The sequence below is a fragment of the Notechis scutatus genome, chromosome 2 (genome assembly GCF_049901735.1).
Source record: "Notechis scutatus isolate UNSWTSFEM ecotype Mainland chromosome 2, rNotScu1.2, whole genome shotgun sequence".
NCBI classification, from domain to species: Eukaryota; Metazoa; Chordata; class Lepidosauria; order Squamata; family Elapidae; genus Notechis; species Notechis scutatus.
Window position 1 is genome coordinate 172311994 of NC_142010.1, and position 19135 is coordinate 172331128.

The 19135-nt window shown below is 35.3% G+C and overlaps 1 protein-coding gene across 1 annotated transcript in view; it reads right to left on the reverse strand.

Annotated features, from left to right (window-relative positions):
- ZCCHC7 (zinc finger CCHC-type containing 7) overlaps positions 1 to 19135 on the reverse strand; it is a 134008-nt gene that overhangs the window by 26751 nt on the left and 88122 nt on the right. Inside the window, exon 6 of the mRNA XM_087957412.1 lies at positions 18249 to 18284. Within this exon, the coding sequence (XP_087813538.1) occupies positions 18249 to 18284 (36 nt within the window). The remainder of the gene's footprint in view (positions 1 to 18248; positions 18285 to 19135) is intronic.

Genomic DNA, 19135 nt, shown 5'->3' on the forward strand with positions numbered 1-19135 from the left:
TTTAAAGCAAAAGTTCCTTCCAAAGAGAGAACTTTGTGTCTTGCTCACAAGCTTAGCTGAGCTTCACTGCTGAAAACAAACATTTCCTTTCTTTTGTTTTTTTGCATTTCAAGTTTCATGTAGCTGAGCTAGAAATAAGTCAGCTTACTTCCAAACCCAGTAGCCATTTTAAGATCACAAAACCACAGAGCTGCTTTTGAGCTAGTGAAGAATCCCTGTGTCTTTTTTTGACAAAAAAAATATGATTTTTGCCCAAACCGCATTTGGAATTTGGGTAGAGGAAAGAAAAAAAACAATCTGCAGAAATTGTATGTTGTCAATAAACACTGATGATTGAAGATAAGAGATGCTGAACACTTTCATAGTCAAGGGCTGAGTTTTGTTTTGTTTTGTTTTGTTTTGTTGTTAAAGAAAGGAGGACTGCTGCAACATTATGATTTCTCAATGGGGACAAAGCCAAAATATTCTGCCTTTTGATGGCAAAGGCCTGGAGGCATTCAGGGTTAATAGTGTACTATCTTAAGCAGGTTACGGCATAATACATATTACAGTGGGTGCAGATTACAACTATGAGTATTAATGAATGCATGTTAGCATAACTTCCAAATGCTGTTTCAGAAGTCAATAGCTCTCTGCTTAACTAGAATTTCAGTATCTGGATACAGTGCAGATTTTAACAAACAGCTGCCAGAAAGATATCTGCTGTGATGCTACTAGCAAAATCGAAAGAGCAAGCATTCTGCCCATGACCAGAGCACTATTATACATCTACACTATTGCTATGAAAGATGAAAATTGTTAAATACATGGAGAATAACTCTGTTATAAGGCAAAGGCTTCTTCAGGTTGAGCTCAATTTCTGCTGAGGTATTTGTGGAATACAGTTTTTGCAGAAACAACATGGAAGATGTTTTCCCTTGGCTTTTGTGAGATATGTTTTAACTTCCTAGCCTAGCCAACAATGTGACTATTCCCTGGTGATCTTCCAAACAATTAGTAATTCAATCTGACCTTGCTTTTGTCCATCATATTAATTGTATTTAATAACTGTAATAAATTCAATGTTTAATTCTTTTAAAATGTGAACTTTTTCCTTGGCACAATCTATTTCTTTGCCTTAATCTCACTTGGGCAGTGGAGGAGGGGAGAAATATGGGCCCCAGCATACTGTATGTAGCACTCAGTCCCTGTACCTTGTACCTTCTCTAAGAGACAGCCTGTTTGGTATATTTATTTGGTTAATAGTTAAAAACCAGGAAGTCATGAGTTCTAGTCCTACACAACATCAGCTGGATGACTTGGGGTCAGTCAATCTCTTTCAGCCTAGGAAGAAGGCAAGGAGGCAGTGCAAATCACTGAAAAATCTTGTCAAGGAAACTTGAGGAATCTGTTCAGATACTCACCAGGATTCAACACTTAAAAGACACCAAAAAGAAAACACTTTTCTAAAGAAAGCACCTTTGCACTGTTGAACAAATTAGTTTTTTTCTATTTTTTCCTTTCTCTTTTTGCAACCTGCTTGTAAATCTCAGAATATGTTTCATCTTTTCCATTAATCCATAGTGCATGCTACTAGCTCTACAATGAATTCCTTACTGATATAAGCCACTTCCTGAGGCAATATGATCTGAAAAGCAGAACATTTAATTAACTAAGGTAAAATTTACCATGATTGAAGGTTGGCTGGACTGCATTGAACACTCAACTAGAATTCTGGCTGAATATTTAAAAAAACATTATATTAATATACACTGATAACTCTTCTTGTTAGCATGTATAGCTTAAAAATTAGACAACTCTCTCCATGGTTTGTTTATCTCTCTCTCTTTTTCTCTCTCTCTCTCTCATGAAAAATGAATCCAAACATTTCTTGAAAAAAACCAAAGCAATGTGCAGAGAAAACAAAACATTGAAAACTAATGAACACAAGAAATTCCAGTCATTTTGCTAAGGTGGCATCAGCTCTTCCAGTGAATGAGGTGAGGCTTGCAATATATTAGATCAAATACAAAAGCATAAAATAGCATGTTAAGTATTTGGCTAAAAATTCCACTTTTCAGGTTAAGGCTAAGAGACCAGAATAAATCTGGCTATAGAGGCAGTTGCTATGGACAACTAACACAGAAAAAATCCTGGTAGGAAGGGCCACTCAGCCATTTTGGAACTTGCTTTTATTTAAGGCATGACATTGATGAATCAATCCTCAATTAGAATAGGATCCATCAAGAGAGGTATTCTCCAGCAAAGGTTTTAAAATTGGAATCAGTTCATTTAGTGTTGTTCAATGGTTTAAAGTAGGTAAAGGAATAGGCCAAAGGTGTCCATTCAAAGAGGAATCTAAATTCCTTTTGCTATGGAATAATCTAGGTGGAGATCTATTCATCCAAATAAACCATCAAACATTGCTTTATATCATAACAGGATTTACATTTGCTTGCAGTCAGTCTACACTGTGCTGGTTAATATAACTTCAGGGGTGGGATTCTACCTATTTGGACCATTTCTGTAGAACCGGTTGTTATAATTCCGCGCAGTTCGGGGAACCGGCAAATGATGCCCCTGGCTGGCCCTGCCCCTCTCCGCCCACCACTCCCCTTCCCGCCCAATCAGTCCTTATCACGCATGCGCGACATTGCGAGCATGCCAACATCACTGACTGCATTCTCCCCCTCCCAGTCACTCCTTAACGTATTTTTCCCCCTCCCAACAATCAGCTGTTCCTATGATCAGCTGTGCCGGGATTCCCCTTGCTGTTTTACTGCTTCACCCAGGAGAGTGAAGGTCTTATTGCTTCCTGAGGCCCAGGAAGGCAAAAAATGGAGGGGGGATGCTGCCAAAAAAAGCCACACCCACCCAGTCAAATGGCCATGCCCACCTAGCCATGCTCACCTAGCCACACCCACAGAACCTGTTGTTAAAAAGTTTGAATCCCACCCGTGTAACTTCCTTCACTGGCATAAGAAAAGCGTATATTAAGAGAACAGATGATACTGAAAGACTTACAAGAGCTTTATAAGAAAAGGACTTAGCTTCCATTAGAAGATTAGAGTGACATGAGATTCCCCTTGGTGGCTACACCTTGGGAATGCAATTTAATTCTTGACCAGAATCATACTGCATTTCTGCGACAGGCATGTTGTGATACTGGTAGCGTGCACCTCTTGGCACTGGCCATTATCATGCTTTTTCCATGAGATGAACATGTAATGAATGGGTAACCACACCTGGAAGCAAATAATGAAACCCCATTTTTAAACAGATTTAATGGAGCAGAAACTAGATTTTTATTATGTTTAAATTTGCAATTTTTGGTATCACTGAGAAATATTACACCTGAAAGCATTTTTGGTAACTGTGAAAACTTAAACGTTGATAAAGAAATGGAGATTAGTGAGAGGTAAAGAAACAAAATCAGAATGGATAAAATACTATTTTCCTTTTCTTTGTCTAATTTCCTACTTTCGTTACTAGTTTATTTTGTGTGTGAATTTCTAATTTAAAATGAAATGTTTCATTTCAGATCAGCGATCTGTTTCCTTCTGTTTGATAAGTCATATTCATAAACTACAGCTGGGCAAATATGTGCAATATGTTTTACAAGTTGCATCTAAAACTGCAGAAGTTACCACCGAATTTAATAAAATTTCAATAAAATAACCTGCAGTGATGATACAGATGAGTTCAGGAAGAAAAAAAAGATCAAGTTGCAATTTTATAAATAAAAGATAAAGAAAACATCCTATCGTCCAAAATCAATGCTTTTCTTGCAATTCTTCCATTTATATTTTCAGCTTGCATGAAAAATAGGCATGTATCTATATGACTTCTAAATATTACATTTGTAAGTACTAATATAGAAACAGGACACAGGAAAATTAAAAGCTGTAGAAAGTGATGCATGGGCTAAAAGAAAAAAATGTCATATATTCAGCAATTGGAAAATGTATGCATAGAATAAAGGCATATATTATTTTACCATATATCTTGGTAAAATTGAATTTCAAAATTGGCTTGTAGAAGTGCTCAACTATCGGGCCTAGATTATTTTGAAAATCCCTGGCCATTTTTCTTCTTGGTGCCATTGCACCCATCCATGTGGTATGGACATTTCAGAGAATGGAAGGCATGCTCATTTCTTTTACCTGCATGAGACTGAAAGCAAATAAACTTTGCAAGCAAGCGCTACATTCATTCTACTAAAAATGAGTGGCTTCAATGTAATTAATAGCTTTTGGTTCTTTTTGGATGAATTCTTTTCACTGCAATGTGAACTCCATACTGGGGTAATGTCCATATAGATTCATTGAAGCTATGAAAGTTAGCTTTGTCAGTTGTCTGTCAATACACTCAACACATAGCTGATCTATTTGTATAATTTGGTTTTTTATTAGGCCTGAGATGTCCATGACTTTGCACTTTCTGTAGACTTCATTTCAGTTTATGAATTGGGCTGAGAGACAGTGACTGGCTCAAGTGATCCATGCATAAGGCCATAATAGAATTAATTTTCCTGGTTTCTAGTCAGGTGCCTTAACCACTACACCAGGTGCGTCCAACCTTTTGGCTTGTCTGGGCTACACTGATGATGAAGAATTGTCTGGGACGCATATAAAATATATAATATAGTTAATATACTGTACATAAATAACAAACTTCCTTTACTTTTTCTATTTTTATTATAAATAAATTACTTTGTGGGGCCACAGGTTGGAAATGCCTGTATTACACCAAACTAGCTTCTATATCAATACTTTATCCTCATTAAATTCATCCTGTTTTTTCGCCAGCTCTGGCCCATTTTAAACAACTGGGACATTTTTTTAAAACCTCTCTATTCCTTTTTAAGCTATTGTGCTTAAATTATTTTTATATTATACTTTCTAGTCTTTCAAAGAAGACAGGAATATTCCAGCAGATAGACTTTTCATCTAGAGGCAGGTACTTATACAGAGTAGAAAAGATAACAGCAAATCACATATTGCATTCTTGATATGGCAGAAAGGATGACTATTCTTCATTAAGTGATTTGGAATACTTAGCCTATACCAGTTATCTTCTATTCCAGTTCCTCTCAAACATTTATATGAATGTACACATAATTTCATTGGCTATCTAATATAGATCCATATAGGTCTAAATTTTTATACTGAAAAAACGGCCAAATCATTCCTTGTTTTAGATACTGTATACCCACACAATTTTTTGATGCTACTGCATTACATCTATAGCTTTAAGGTTGGATAAGAAAGAGAGGAGTCAACTTTCTCAACAAAAAGAAATAATATATTCAAAAAGCAAACAGGCTTCTAATTAGAAACAGATACTTCTGAACTTAACAAAACACCAAAGGCAAAGAATAGAAATGTGATATCTGATGTTCACAAGATCATTGGGGAATAAGAGGGTAAATACTTGTAAATACCTCTAGGAACTGCTTTACCCTTTTCCAAACTTCCACTTGCATTTATACAAAGAAAAACCATAGGACATTTTTTCCATGAAATAACTTTTGATCTACTTACGTATAACAAGAAATTTACAACTCTACAAGAAATCTACAAGTTTCATTTACCTATAAATTATTTTATTGTAAAATGCTTTGAGCTTTTCTTTTTTAATGAACTGTGTAAATGTCATAAACACATACATACACATACACACAAAATTAAGGTGAAACATTTTAACTTACTACAAAATAAAACAATTTTGATCTGGAACACAAGAATTTTGCTTACAGAAAGAGTACTTACAATATTGGCTTTCTGTTGCAACCCTGAAGATGAATTATGGAGAATTAAGGAACTTTTTAAGAACATGTAAAATAATATAAGATCTCCAAAAAACGAGTAGTTAGCAAATTACTCTCCCCTTTCAATTAGAGAGGACATCCACTGAAAGAAAGGTTAACAGAAGGTCTCCCGTTTAGAGAACAGCACCAGAATTCATGAGAAATCTTGCTGATGTAAAGCTCTGGATCCAAATTCTTAATCCATTCTCAGAGGAAACTTATATATTAAAATGTTTCTTTCTATGACAGTGTTCCTTCTGTGAATAGGAATTCCTTCTATGAGGGCAGGAGGAATCTATGGCTACAATTCAGTGCATACAACCTACAAAAGAGAAAGAAGCAGCTGCAAGTAGGCACTTTTCTTTTTGCTACTAGCTATTAATCAAAACAATAATAATGGGTAGCAAAATAAAGTAGTTTGGCCGAAATATTCCTTTCAAGGAGTATTTTTTTTTAGATTCCTGAAATCAAAAAGGCAAACACTTTGTTTGGGGACCAAAGGAACACAAGCTTGTATGTGATATTGTATCTTTGCTATGAAAAAGAATGCTTTATCAACAGAAGACAATGGCAAAGTATCTGTGTTAGAAATCCCTCTTAGCCATCAATGAAAATATAGAGAAACAACCTTAGAAGCTATTATTTGGAGAAAAAAACTTCAGCTTATTTGAGGTTTCATGTCATGTCATTTCATTTCATCAGAACTAACCATAGATGTTTGAAGTCCCTCTGAACTCAAGCCTGGTTTGTAAGTGCAGAAAGCAGAGCATAAGAACAGAACATTAAAACCTCCCAAATATCTTTTCTTCCATCCTCATTCAATTTATGACACTTAATAACAATTCTTACTTTATAAGCTTCTTCACTTATTCTTCATCCTTACCATGACTATGTCTTGCATTTTTCTTCACCCAGCACAAAAAGAGTAATAATACTTAATTTATATTTTGGTAATACAGGTAGTCCTTGACACACACACACACACACACACACACACACAAAATATATATATATATATATATACACACTGCTCAAAAAAATAAAGGGAACACTTAACAACACAATGTAACTCCAGGTCAATCACACTTCTGTGAAATCAAACTGTCCACTTAGGTAGCAACACTGATTGACAATCAATTTCACATGCTGTTGTGCAAATGGAATAGACAACAGGTAGAAAGCATAGGCAGTTAGCAAGACATCCCCAATAAAGGAGTGGTTCTGCAGGTGGTGACCACAGACCACTTCTCAGTTCCTATGCTTTCTGGCTGATGGTTTGGTCACTTTTGAATGCTGGCGGTGCTTTCACTCTAGTGGTAGCATGAGACGGAGTCTACAACCCACACAAGTGGCTCAGGCAGTGCAGTTCATCCAGGATGGTACATCAATGCAAGTTGTGGCAAGAAGGTTTGCTGTGTCTGTCAGCGTAGTGTCCAGAGCATGGAGGCGCTACCAGGAGCAGAGGCCAGTACATCAGGAGATGTGGAGGAGGCCATAGGAGGGCAACAACCCAGCATCAGGACCGCTACCTCCGACTTTGTGCAAGGAGGGACAGGAGGAGCCCTGCCAGAGCCCTGCAAAATGACCTCCAGCAGGCCACAAATGTGCATGTGGCTGCTCAAACGGTCAGAAACAGACTCCATGAGGGTGGTATGAGGGCCCGACGTCTACAGGTGGGTGTTGAGCTTACAACCCAACACCATGCAGGACATTTGGCATTTGCCAGAGAACACCAAGATTGGCAAATTCACCACTAGCGCCCTTTGCTCTTCACAGATGAAAGCAGGTTCACACTGAGCACGTGACAGATGTGACAGGGTCTGGAGACACCGTGGAGAACATTCTGCTGCCTGCAACATCCTCCAGCATGACCGGTTTGGCAGTGGGTCAGTAATGGTGTGTGGGGGCATTTCTTTAGGGGGCCGCACAGCCCTCCATGTGCTTGCCAGAGATAGCCTGACTGCCATTAGGTACCCAGATGAGATCCTCAGACCCCTTGTGAGACCATATGCTGGTGCGGTTGGCCCTGGGTTCCTCCTAATGCACGACAATGTTAGACCTCATGTGGCTGGGGTGTGTCAGCAGTTCCTGCAAGACGAAGGCATTGATGCTATGGACTGGCCCACCCATTCCCCAGACCTGAATCCAATTGAGCACATCTGGGACATCACATCTCGCTCCATCCACCAATGCCACGTTGCACCACAGACTGTCCAGGAGTTGGGGGATGCTTTAGTCCAGGTGTGGGAGGAGATCCCTCAGGAGACCATCTGCCACCTCATCAGGAGCATGCCCAGGCGTTGTAGGGAGGTCATACAGGCATGTGGAGGCCACACACACTACTGAGCCTCATTTTGACTTGTTTTAAGGACATTACATCAAAGTTGGATCAGCCTGTAGTGGTTTTTTCCACTTTAATTTTGAGTGTAACTCCAAATCCAGACCTCCATGGGTTGCTAAATTTGATTTCCATTGATAATTTTTGTGTGATTTTGTTGTCAGCACATTCAACTATGTAAGGAACAAAGTATTTTAATAAGAATATTTCATTCATTCAGATCTAGGGTATCTTATTTTTGTGTTCCCTTTATTTTTCTGAGCAGTGTGTGTGTGTATGTATGTATGTATGTATGTGTATACACACACACACACACACACACATATATATATACATACATACATACATATATGTGGATCTTTGGTTATTCGGGTTTTCTCCCGCGTAAAATTGGAAGTGTCTTGGCGACGTTTCGACGAAATCTCATTCGTCATCTTCAGGCTTGTGTCTTCGGCTCTGTGCTTCTCGGAAGCCAAGACACAAGCCTGAAGATGACGAATGAGATTCGTCAAACGCCGCCAAGACACTCCAATTTTACACGGGAGAAAACCCGAATAACCAAAGATCCACATACAAATACCCGCGAAAACCTCAGAAAACATATTCAGCTTTGTTCGGGTATTTTCCCACGTCATTATAGTTGTGCTTTTAAAGTTGTAGCAACGTTTTGGCAGAATCTCATCTGCCATCATCAGGCTTCTGTATTGTGTTCGTCTGTGAGTCAGACCTTTACAGTTGTTTCAGTTTTAAATTTGGGGCTAGCCTACTGCTGTGCCAGAATGGTTTTTTCTTCATCCTGATTGGTTGGGAGTCTTGGTCTGTGTTTATTGGTCTTGGTGTTTGCTGTGTTCTGCTTGATTGGTGTTTCTAATATCTTCTGTCTGTTTTGTGGCTTTTTTTGTGTCTTGATTGGCTGGCAACATTGTGTTCCTGTATTGGAGGCTTTTAGTGCAGTTTGGCTCCGAGTAAATGGACGGCTATCATTTGTTAGGAAGCTAGGTTTCATCTGGGTGCCTGGTTGGGGTGTGTTTGAGCTGGAGGTATCAGGGGGTATCTGTTTGTGCCCAGGTGTTTGCCTGGCTAGTGGTGTGGAGATTTTTTTGTTAGCTTCCTAACAAATGATATATACAGAAGCCTGATGATGGCAGATGAGATTCTGCCGAAACGTTGCTACAACTTTAAAAGCACAACTACAATGACGTGGGAAAATACCCGAACAAAGCTGAATGCCATACATGTAAGTACCCGCGAAAACTTAAGAAAACATATATATATATATACATATACATATACATATATATATATATATATATACATATACATATACATATACATATACATATACATATACATACATACATACATACATACATACATACATACATATATATATATATATATATATATATATATATATATATACATACATATACATATACATATACATATACATATACATATACATATACATATACATTTATATTTATTTATTTGCCGTGGCAACTCAAAGCGGTTTATAACCATAAAGCCACAATTTAAAACAGTAAAACTCGTAAAATCAAATAAATTAATATAATAAAATCACCCCCACCTTCCCTCCTCAGCGACAGCAGATTACATGAGCCATTTGATGGGCTCCATCCTGCTCTGGTTTCCCCAGGCACACTGGCAGAACCAGGTCTTCAGCATCTTACGGAAGAGAATCAGAGTGGGGGCCAGTCTAATCTCTAGGGGAATGAAAAAAAAGTGACTTATGACCACAATTGATCCCAAAATTTATGTTGTTAAGTGCGACATTTGTTAAGTGAGTTTTGCCCCATTTTACAATCTTTCTAGTCATAGCTGTTAAGTTAGGAACATGATTGTTAAGTGTAAAATGGCTTCCCCATTGACTTTGCTTGTCAGAAGGTTACATGACCTCAGGACACTGCAACCATCATAAATATGAACCAGTTACCAAGTATCCAAATTTTGGTCATGTGACCATGGGATGCTGCAATGGTCGTAAGTGTGAAAAATGGTCACAAGTCACTTTTTTTGCGGTGCCATTGTGCTTATTCTGCAAAATCTTCACAAACAATTGTAGTGTTGGCATTACTTTACAGCAAGATGAAAAAAATGCTGTAATTTTATATTTGGCCACAAAATCCTAGGTAATGTTTATTCTCAAGACTTCAACTGTACAATCACTGGCACTTCTAGTACCTGCTCATTTACTAGTGTTGTGAGAGGATGCAGTAGATCTAGGACAACTTACCACTGCCAATTTGCCATGGAACAATTTGCCATGGGACAATTCAATGCAGAATAACTCAAGAGAGGGACATGTAATTTGCAGTGGGCCTTGTCTTGTTTTAGGTTTAAACCTCTCAAAAATAAGAAGTCCTTGAGGCTGAGGTGAGCCAGAGCACATAGACCACAATTCACTTGTCCCTCTCTTGAGTTACCCTGCACTGAATTATCCCACAGCGAGTTGTCCCACGGCAAATTGGCTGCAGTGAGTTGTTCTGTGTCAAATTGGCTGAGGCGAATCACCTGGGGCAAATTGTCTGATTCCGGACTGCAGTTCCCCTTCATATACGCCTTATAAATAGTGTTATTTGAATAAAAAAACTGGGAGGAAACTGGGAACAGAAAATGTTACATTCTGCAAAAAGTATTGTTGAGATAGCCAGAAAGCTGGATTCTCTGTTTAAAACAACAAAACAAAAACCTAATAGCAACTGGCAATGATGCCTTTATAGATCTCATTTAGGACAGTGGTTGCCAACTGGTGAGGCGGGGACCACTGGTGGTGGTTCACAGAGAAATGTCCCCCCCAAAGCACTCCCCCCAAATAATCCAGGCTGCACAGGAACACAAGACTGCGCTGCCCACATGACCCGCCCACCCGCTGGCTCTCACCCTTCGGCCGAGTGCAAACCTTACCTTGAGTAGAGACACATGAGCGGGAACTGGAACGTAAGACCAATGGCGGGGGAGGGAAATCCGCCCCGGGATGGCTTGCTGACGTTGGTGGGAAAGTCGGTCCCATATTCCAGAGCTGCAGTAGTCACAAGACTGGCCCTTTGGTCATCCTAAAGCAGCTCCTCCAGTCCATGGCAGGCCGGTGCACCTGGATGGAGGAGCAGCTGCTCTGGGATGACCAAAGGGCCAGTCCTATGACTACTGCAGCTCTGGAATATGGGACCGACTTTCCCACCAACGTCAGCAAGCCACCGTCAGTCAAAATTCATATTAGTGGTCTGCAGGATTTAAAATTATGAGTTTGGTGGTCCCTGAGGTCCAAAAAGTTGGCGACCCCTGATCTAGGGCCTTCATGATTAAGCAGCTATTTGAAGCCAGACTTTCTTGATGTCATTTTGGCATACCCTTCACAACATTAAGCATCAGGATGTGATTCTGAACTGAAAGCAATAAAAATACCTCAGTTGAGTTATGGATTCAGTGGCTTACTTCATGTAAAAAAAAAGTTGTTTTGAATATTAAAAACTAGTATGCAAAAATTCAGGTTCAGCCTACATGTTTTAAAACTACAAGATATTTATCTTGAATAGATTTATGTACTAAAAATATTTAATGCTTCTCATTTTTATGATGTAAATTTGTTGCATGCTGTATTTTCATCTTAAGGATAACCCAAAATATTAACACAATCAACCTGTATCCATGAACATAAAACTTTATGTTACTAATTACTACTTACTAACTACAAGAGGTCATATTTATAGTCAAGAATAATTCTAAATCCTTCTAATGTAATACAATGCAACATTTAAAATATTAAGCATGAAGACTTATTTAAATGTATTCAATACTATTTTGACATAATTTGAGAACAAATATTTACTTGTCTGACAGGTAAAACATGCAGTAGCTCAGTGTTATTTCAATGCAAATAATAGAGACATACTTTATCGAACTAAATCTCAAATTCTGTTAATCCCTATCAGTCATCATAAAGGAACCTAATTGGAGTGTAAAGAATCTGTTAAAAAAAAGATAACTATATCTCCTAAGGAGAATTCTATTTTTTCAAAACGTCATAGAAAAAAAATGAAGCTACATTCTCCCTCTCTCCCCAAAAAACTAAGAAAAGATTGGGGTTTATTTGAACAAAAGGGCATTTTTAACTCAGTATGCTGAATTAACCATTATTTTTTAAAGTTCTGCATCACATTATCTTTCTATTACTTTAATAATTTCATATAGATTTTAATAATTTCATATAGATTTGCAAACATTAACAAGGATCTAAAAATTTACAATCAAGGTAAATTGGAACATGTGTAATAATTGAGAGGGAGTCATTAACCTGAACTATGAGACAAATAGTGAAAAGACTACTCTAATACTGACCGTATTTTGAAAATCTTGATTTTTAAAACATAATTTGTCCATTATAAACAGACAAATTAAAGATAGAAAACCATGGTTGTTATTGTTGTTATTGTTGCTGCTGCTATTATTATTAGGAGCAACTATATATGATACATAAAGGGACATTTATGGTACTGTATACCAATCCTTAGAAACAAGTGACCAACAAGCAAAAATAAATAATATGAAAATTTCCCCAATGTATCCAATTAATACCCTAATGGAAGAGGTCATACTGATAAAAAGGGAACGGTGATAACTTCCTCCTCTTTTGTCCCACAACCTTTTGTAATCTTAAAATCTGCTTTGGCATATTAACAGGGAAGTCTGGGTGTAAACATGTAAGAAGATAACTTTCTCTGAATTTAGCCCTATATGATAAAGACACAGAATATTTTCTCTTCTAATAGTAACTTTCCATAAATATTAAAATACTTTAATATTTAATATTAATAGCTAGTTTGGTGTATTGGTTAAGGCAACATGCTAGAAGCCAGGAAACAGTGAGTTCTAATCCTGATTCAGATATGAAAGCTGGCTGGTTGACTTTGGGCCAGTCTCTCTCAACCCAATCCATCTCACAGAGCTGTTGTTATGGAGAAAAGAGGAGGAGGAGGAGGAAGCAATGTAATGTATGTTTGCTGCCTTGTGTTAGGGAAAATACAATATTTTTTTGCAAACATTTCACTCAATCCAACACATAAATGACAGTTGAATTTTCAATGGTACTAAGTATTATTAATTTATATAGAAGAGTAGCATCTTGGCATGTTGGAAACATTTATTATGCATGTTAAGACATACATTCTGCTGAATTCAAATGAAAATCACTCCCCAAATAATGCATACAGAATTACAGTTGCAATATCTAAAGCAGCACTAAAAGTAAATACTGCTGCCATCCCACCTCATTATGGTATTGCCATTACTGGAGGTACAGGAGGAGTGTTGATATTACACAGCAGATAATGTACTGTTAGTTACTTGGGAAGATACACCATTTCTATATATACTATAACACTCTTCTAATCTAGCAAAAAAGGATTGAGGATTAAATTAAGGAATTAATTCAATATAATTATGTATTTATATATAATGTAACTAAAGAAACATACTTCATTTCAAAATATTTAATTAGTTTCAATTAAAAATTTCAGATTTTAAGGTAATGTTTCCTACAAAATAAATAAAAAATGCCTATATGTAATCTACCAAATCTTTTAAATTATAATTTATTTACATGCTTTGATTAAATAATAAGTCAGGATTTAGTGTTTTTGTTTTACTTTCAACATAAAGTATCTCTTAACTGGCAATCTTATTATTACTGAAGTTTTTCTTTTAAAAAAATCAATGGAGTTAGTAATCATTTCAAATGAGTTCCACATTCATCCAACCCCCAACAACTTTGGGGATAAGAATGTTGTGGTAAATCATAAACACACCTAATATTGGAATTTTGTAGCGTAGCATTTTGAAGTTAAATTCTAAACAATAAAACTGAAGAGTTCTCAGTACAACATTTGAATACTGCAAAGCTAGGCACATTTACTTGTAATGTCATTCAATCTTTTCCTTTGGAGCTTATTTCTGGGTAAAGAAAAGGATTGGCTTGAAGACTGAAAGAAAATTGTGTAAAATTCCAAAATCTACATTTAGATTAAACAAGACAGTTTTTCCTTAAACTACCGTAAATGAACAAGACAATACTGCTCTTGTATAAACATTATCACGTTGTAACAATCAGTGTACTGTATATATGCAAATATACATTAGTCTGATTACAAGGAACTTCTTTTCAACTAATCTGACAAATCTTAAATAAATTTTTTTCTGTACGTTCTTTGTAAATTTACTATAACTTCTTTAAATACAGGGCTATTAAATATAGCTGTACTTTAGGACACTCATTTTTAAATATTGAATTTGATCCAAATCTACCTGCTCACCTCATTTCTTTATTTTTTTATACAAAGGTCTTAACAGAAATTCAATAACAAAGCAAAAAATTAAAATATAAAGCATGCTTTGTAATTTCATGTATTTCAAATATATCTATTAAAATAGAAACTCTGTGTTCTCTTTTGATATTAATATATGAACAGAAACATGAATGTAAAGCTTTTTTTATGATAGTGCCTGGTAGCCAAATTGTGATGTGTTGGTGGTCATCATGGGGAAAGAGGTTGTGATACAAATGAGAGGACTGAAGTAGAGGATGGTGGAAGGGAAGTTACTGCATTCACAAAACACGGTAACAGAAGAAACCATTATCCCCGGGGTAGGGGGGGGGGGAATTCTCCCATTGCCAAACAGCTTTAAATGTAAAGAAAAGTACCACACATAAAATAAAAAGAGATTCATATACTGATAAAGCTTTGTTTTTGCTTGAAATTCATTTTATTCTAAAGGATTTTAAACCAAATCAATTCTTATTGCATATGTAATATTTTATGCATAATCCATAAATTATACTCTGCCTTAAAAATGGATGACAATCTCTTTCCTTAAAAAGGATTGGTATAACATAGAAACATTATTATATAAGATTTTACAAGATTTACCTGGCTTTGTATGACACCTGCTATACATGTGAAATCTCAATTAAGCATATTTTATCATGATTAATTCCAGTGAAGATACCACCATTGTTCTAAGATATCCTATCCAACACTGTATAGCTGACATTTTTAAATTAAGACTTGAGTATAAAAAAAATATACTATTTTGATATGTTAAAACAAAACTTGTATGGTAATATTGTGAAAACATCACAATATTAAAAGTTGTCTGACAATTATAATTGTATTAGAATTAAAAGAGAGTTGAATATTACATTACTATTTCTTCCATACATCTTCTTGAAAATCTTATGGTCAAAAGCAACCTGTAATTATATTAATTAAAAAAAAGTATTCAGGAAGCACAAAGGAAGCTAGAGTAACTGGTATACAATCACCACTGATTTTCCAGGATGCTCTTCATTATTACCAGCTACTGCTTGAAGCACTAGAATTAGGAGGGTATATATTGTTATGGTGCTATTGGTTTCCAAGCATCATATGTACATACATGGTTTTATCTTTTGTCAGCAATCTTCCATGGTTCCTGGATAGCAGCCTTCTCCAGTGGAAGGAAGAATCAGCCACAGCTTTCTGTGGTATACATACCCTTCTGAATCCCAACTAAGGTATACTCTCTGCATTGATAAGACCATAAGGACTAATCTTACATTAACATAAAATCCATCGAAGATAAGAACTGTCACATGTTTTTCTTAATGTTGGTATGATATATACGAAGTCAAGAAGACCAGGGAAAGTAAGGTGCTTCGAAGCCATATGAAATGAATAGAGGTACCTAATGGAAAATGCAGTGTGGATAGATTTGCAACTCACATGTAAAAAATGTGTTAATGTAGGCTGAAAGGTGCATATTTCATGAGCCATAAAAAATAATGAAAATAGCACATAGCTATTTATGAAATGATCTGAACTCATGTTTAATATGCATAATATAAAAAGGGATCTGATTTATGATGTCTTTTCATTAAACACTATATATTCATTTACAGTTGCATACTAAACAGCAAATTTGAACTAGAATATATAATTCACTAAGTGACAAGCATAGAGACTCCTGCCCTAAATTAAAAATAATTTTGATTTTTTTATTCATCTTTATGATAGTATACTTGATAGTTTGGTAATTAGAAATATTTTTATAGAAAATGGAATTGTAATTTTTAAAAGTATTCAACTGCACTTTGTATGTAAAATCTGTTGTAAGTCTTTTTCTTCAATGTGGATTTGTTGAATTTAATATTCAACGGCTTCTTTATACAACAAATGCTAAAAACAAAAATGTCATTTGCAAATTTGCAAGGAACCAATTTAGTATCATTTCTTAATCTTCCATGCTTTCCAAATCTCTTATTTCACTTTTCATTCTGGCAACACTCTGAAAATGTCACTAAGACTTGGTAAAGGCAATCTGTAACTATCAGCTACTTATTTAGCCACTGTTATTAGTAATTATTTTGACTGTGGTAACCACAGTGAGTCAATAGATGGCACCCCTTCTCTTAGTAAGAGAGTAAAATGAATAAAATTTACAAAGTCTCAGAAATAACAAATATGTTCTATTGATCTGAAACATTCATAGCAATTAATTAGAGATATTTTGCTTATGCATGAAAAAAAAACCCCACACATTTTATATAACCCTTTTGATAAACATGCATAATAAGTAGGATTATAAGATTATCTACATGGTATATATTTGTATGTTACGCTAAATTTGTTCTCCTTATGCAGATTTCCTATATGCTTCATATTCTGGATTATTACAAAATATTACAATCTGATTCAACTGTACTTAAAGAGACAATTGTGGAATATATTGTTTTAACATATATTCAAATATGAATCAATATTTATTTCATAATTTTGAGGGATAATGTTAATATGTCCATGGTATATCGATATAAACAGCTTCACATTTTGTATTTTAACTTTCATTTTATGATGTTCTTTGAAAACAATTTAGATAGATAATACATTATTTTAAATGTATTTGCAATTCCTTGTGTGTGTCCAATCACATTTGGCTAATAAAGAATATTATTCTATTGTATCAATATTGAAACCAACAAAAAATATAAAGCCCTTTATCAGAATCACACAATCAGATTGTATTCTTTCATCTCACAATCCAAAAGATAATATGAGTACTAAATGAAAGCTTACTAATTCATCTAAAATTAGTTGAGGCAACTTTTTTTAAAAAGCTTTATTTAGAAGTAATACTTCTTGCATCCTTAAGATTAAAATAGCCAAATAATAATCTAAGTAGTTTCTCTATATTAAATTACTATTTAAACAGAGAAGCTACATCACAATTTCTTGAAAACCTCAGACATACTATATAGTAATGTCATCTCTGATTCTGTGAAGAAATGCACAATCAAGGAAATTTCAGAAATGTTTTATTGTAAAAAGTATATAAGATTAAAAAGAAATAGGTCATACAAAAATATAGAGAAAAATAGGGGAATTCAAAATCACTGTTGTGGTCATATGTATCATCCATCTATCAACTATATTTTATTCTAAGGGGAAAAAAAGCAAATAAGTTAAGTTCTTGGGCCAGCTCATCTCTTTATGATCTGCCAACAGCCATTCCAATTCCCCATGAGAAATTTAGATATAGTTAGGTAAATTATGAAGCCAAACAGAACTTTGCATGAAGTTTACCACAAATATATTTAACACTATTAATAGTCAGTTAAAGTGAAAGTTTTGTAGTACAGTTTGACTGTGTTTTATAAACTTCCTCATAAACAGATATTAAAATTTTGTTTTATTTCTAATTTTGGTGTCTCATCAAAGTAACTAATTACAAGAACAGTGAAACTATACAGTTCCAGTAGTGTCCACGATTCACTTACTGATATTGTTGGTGTTTAAAGGAGACATTTTATTCTTGTTATGTACTGCTGAAGAAGCTATAAGCAGCAAACTGACATGGTAATACCATAGGTAATTTCTATTATACAAACTGTTTAGAAGAACATGGCAGAAAAAAATAGCATAGGATATTCTTGCATTCTTCGATTCTAACTCTCATCAGATATTTTATTAACTTTCTTCAAAAGATCCTTGTTTCTATTTTATGGTCAGCAGTTCACAGAAGAGTAAATAGGCCCAGTGTAGGACAAAATAAAAAGGTGTTTCTACTTACTGTTAGGTGATACTGCCTCCATATTTCTGGGCAAGCCTGGAAAATAAAAATATTGATCAGCTGGGAGCATGAAACAAGGTGCTTTACAGCCTGTTGATTTTGGCATAACACAGTAACCACTGGTGTCGGTCACAGGAAAATAAGAAGCTTAACTGAGAGGGTCTGCATTTCAGCTTCAAAAACCTGGCTAGACAGTTTAATTGAATTTTACACTGGTTTAACACACTCCCTGCCATTGTCAGAAAGCCAGCAACAGTTTCTCCCCCTTTCTTTTTGCTAAAGTTTAGAACTCTTGAAGACAAGTCTATAACAATCCCAAAATGTAAATAAATGCCAGAGATGTTCAACTTTTAAGGCTGGCATGATACACTACTTAAGAGATTAATTTATATATTTTCATTTAATCATTATTCTGTTTTTGAATACAATTTTAATTTTAATCAAAATATTGCATGTAGTTATGCTTTTCTGCTTGCGGTTTTACAATTTCTGCATTATTCCTCTTTGTTCTACCTCACAGAACTTGCATTGCAAAATAAGGCACATCTGAATGCACAGAATAAGACTCTCTAGAGTACAACTATAAGAAAATACACAAAATGCTATTTAACACCATCTATTTCCTTCTCACTATAATTTTCACATTAGAAGCAGAATATGGAATTTTCAAATAAAACCAGCCTTTCCATTTCAAACTTTATAAAATAGCTGTTTTGATGTTGCTCTATAATACTTTCATTTTCCATTACTAATAGGACTAAACTTTCTGTATCATTGCAACAAGGTTTATAAAAATACATATTATAAAAACCATTCTAAAATAATCATACAATTTTCTTCTAATAATTGTAGTTTAAGATAAACTAAGAGGTTTTAAGCAATTTATA